Consider the following 2,500-nt stretch of genomic DNA (forward strand, 5'->3'; position numbering starts at 1 on the left):
GTTAATCTTGGCTAGGAAAACAAACCAAAAAATGCATCGAAGCAAGCAGTTATTATGAAACACTTTTAATAGTTTATTTTTATTGTATTGTATATTGTATTTCATATATAAAGTGTGCAATGACAAATGAAACTTGTGTTACTCTATTTACATTAAAATAGTGTAAACTGAAGATTATTATTTTTTTCTAAAATTAAAGTTTGAATACAAAAAAAAGCATACCTCTGTGATGGTCTTCCTAAACTTGATCTAACAAAGGAAATTTCTAACATTTTACAAAGCATTTTTAAAGATTGAGAAATTCACTTGCTCAAATACAAACAAACAACTATGCAATGTAAAAGATGAATTTCTTCTCCAATCTCATTTGATATAAATTGTTTGGAATTTACAAAAACCTGTATTTTTATTATCAAACAATAATGGTTTGGTTAGCATATTGTTATTATGAAAATAACCTCTGTTGCACCAGATTTGAGAAGGAAATAGGTATCTAATTTCTTAAGGTGTGTAAAACAAATTCTTGAATGGGGTTGTGTATGTAAATATTGTAAAGGGTGTTTGTAAATATTAAAAACCAATAAATAATTTCCACATTTCTTTTATCTTTTGCCATTTATAATATCGAAACACTTCCTTTTGTAATTTAAAAAATTTTAATAATAAAATAAAAGCTTACAGGATCCTGAATTTCCAGTGAGCGGAATTAATTAAGGAGCTATAAAATACAATCAGATGTCACCAAAATTATTAGTTTATGAAATTTAAATGGAAAATGTATATCAACAAAACTACCAATTTGCTGTAAATAGCATCCAAACTATTTTGAAAAATAAGCTAACTTAATTATTTTATTATCATCACACCACAATTTCTGAGTTTCTTACAAGGCTAATTTGTAACAGATATACAAATGAATAGATGTCAAAGTTACAAGAAGTCCAAGAAAAAATCAGAATGGAATATAGTAACCCCGCATTCAAATCCTGAGCTGGGCTGCAAATGAGTCTGATTTGTGGCAACAACCTTCAGTGCTGTGAGCGCTGTATCTGTTCCTTCAACTGCAGAATGGAGGCACGCTGCTCTGGGGGCAGCATCTTGATCTGATCATCCGACAGCTGCAATACTTGCATGATCAAGCTGGCCTGAAAAATCAAATGTTTCAGTAAAATACTACAAACAACCAGAAAGCTTAAATAAAACTAACTCAGAGAACAGAGATAAATCATGTTAACCATATTAACCCACTGGATCCGGACGCTTCACTGCCATCACATGGCTCAAAATGTGGGCACTCTGTGGGTCTGTAGCATTTAGGCTGGGTGCACATGAACACGTGGGGTGACAAGACTCCATGCCTCACATTTGCATCCTGTTCTCTTTTTCAACATCAGCATTTTTAGCTTTATAAACCATTTTCTACTAAACCATTATCCAGGTGATATGCTGTTTTCCTTGCATATGATTTCATATGATTTCATATACAGTTGCATGTCATATACTTTTTTTTTCTTCTTTTCTTTTGTAAAATTCAATTTTCTGTAATATAACATGCGGAGCCAGTCATGGCAGCCAGGAAGATGATGCTGACCATGGAAATGGTGTCCTCCCTGGAGCTGACCCTCTTCTAGTCATGAGTTATGGACATTACATTCCTCATTCATTTATTTGTGGGAATAATGATAAAGCCCCTTGCTAAATACCAAATAAGTCTAATCTCCCTTCAAGAGGTTTGTGCAATTGTGAAGTCTTTTCCAATGCCCTGGCCTTTGCTCATGAAGGCAAATTTGTGTCATCTAGCCTATGACCATATTCACCAATAATAGCATGTTCAAGTAACCCAGTCCTCAAGCCAAATTTTTTCATAGCGTGATGGTCACGTCACCCAGATTGAAAGGGTTAAGAAGGCCTTGATGAATTGTGTAGCCAATAGTGTAAACAAAAATAAATTAATAAATAAAGTCAAATTAAATTACATTAACAGATTAAAGCAAATGGCACATTTGGCATCCATTCTTGCCAATAATCCTGTCTATGCAGCTAAAAGCTGTCTCCCTTCTTTTAAATCAACTGACCTTCTCTTGATCCTGCCCGGCTAAGCTTGGTGGCAGTGTGGGTGGCGCTCCTGTTGGTGGTGGCACTCCTCGAGGAGGCGGCTGAGATGGGGCACCAACTGGAGGCGGAGGATTACCACCTGAAAGAAAGCATTTTAAATTCTTTTCAAGATCAAATTAAATTAGCTTTCCTAAAATTTAAAGATATTTACGCATTGACTCAAGAGTTGTTTATTTGACCTTAGTTATTTATAAGTGTAAAATCCCCCCCCCCCATTTTTTTTTACTTTATATAAATTATTATCAACATCATCATTAATATTATCACAATTCTTATCTTATCCTGAAGCAGCAGAGTGATAGGATAATAATGTCCAAAAAATTCTTTACCAAATTAAAACCGACCTCAGATCCACAACTGAGCATACTGCACCCAATATACATAC

General features: G+C 34.2%; 2 protein-coding genes across 6 annotated transcripts in view; one reads left to right on the forward strand and one right to left on the reverse strand.

Annotated features, from left to right (window-relative positions):
• LOC113809393 (putative ATPase N2B) overlaps positions 1–596 on the forward strand; it is a 22,005-nt gene extending 21,409 nt beyond the window's left edge. For all 4 annotated transcript variants that reach the window (XM_070113585.1, XM_070113584.1, XM_070113583.1 and 1 more), the window contains exon 9: positions 1–596. This exon is cut by the window's left edge and continues 620 nt beyond it. The gene's annotated coding sequence lies outside the window, so the exon portion shown is untranslated.
• The window catches only part of CstF64 (cleavage stimulation factor subunit 2 CstF64), a 26,421-nt gene continuing 23,984 nt past the window's right edge, over positions 64–2,500 (reverse strand). For both annotated transcript variants that reach the window (XM_027358792.2, XM_027358867.2), the window contains 2 exons: positions 2,076–2,194; positions 64–1,145 (listed from right to left, as the gene is read on the reverse strand). In XM_027358792.2, the coding sequence (XP_027214593.1) occupies positions 1,029–1,145; positions 2,076–2,194 (236 nt within the window). In that variant the 3' untranslated portion in view covers positions 64–1,028. The remainder of the gene's footprint in view (positions 1,146–2,075; positions 2,195–2,500) is intronic.

This window comes from Penaeus vannamei, chromosome 34 (genome assembly GCF_042767895.1).
Source record: "Penaeus vannamei isolate JL-2024 chromosome 34, ASM4276789v1, whole genome shotgun sequence".
NCBI classification, from domain to species: Eukaryota; Metazoa; Arthropoda; class Malacostraca; order Decapoda; family Penaeidae; genus Penaeus; species Penaeus vannamei.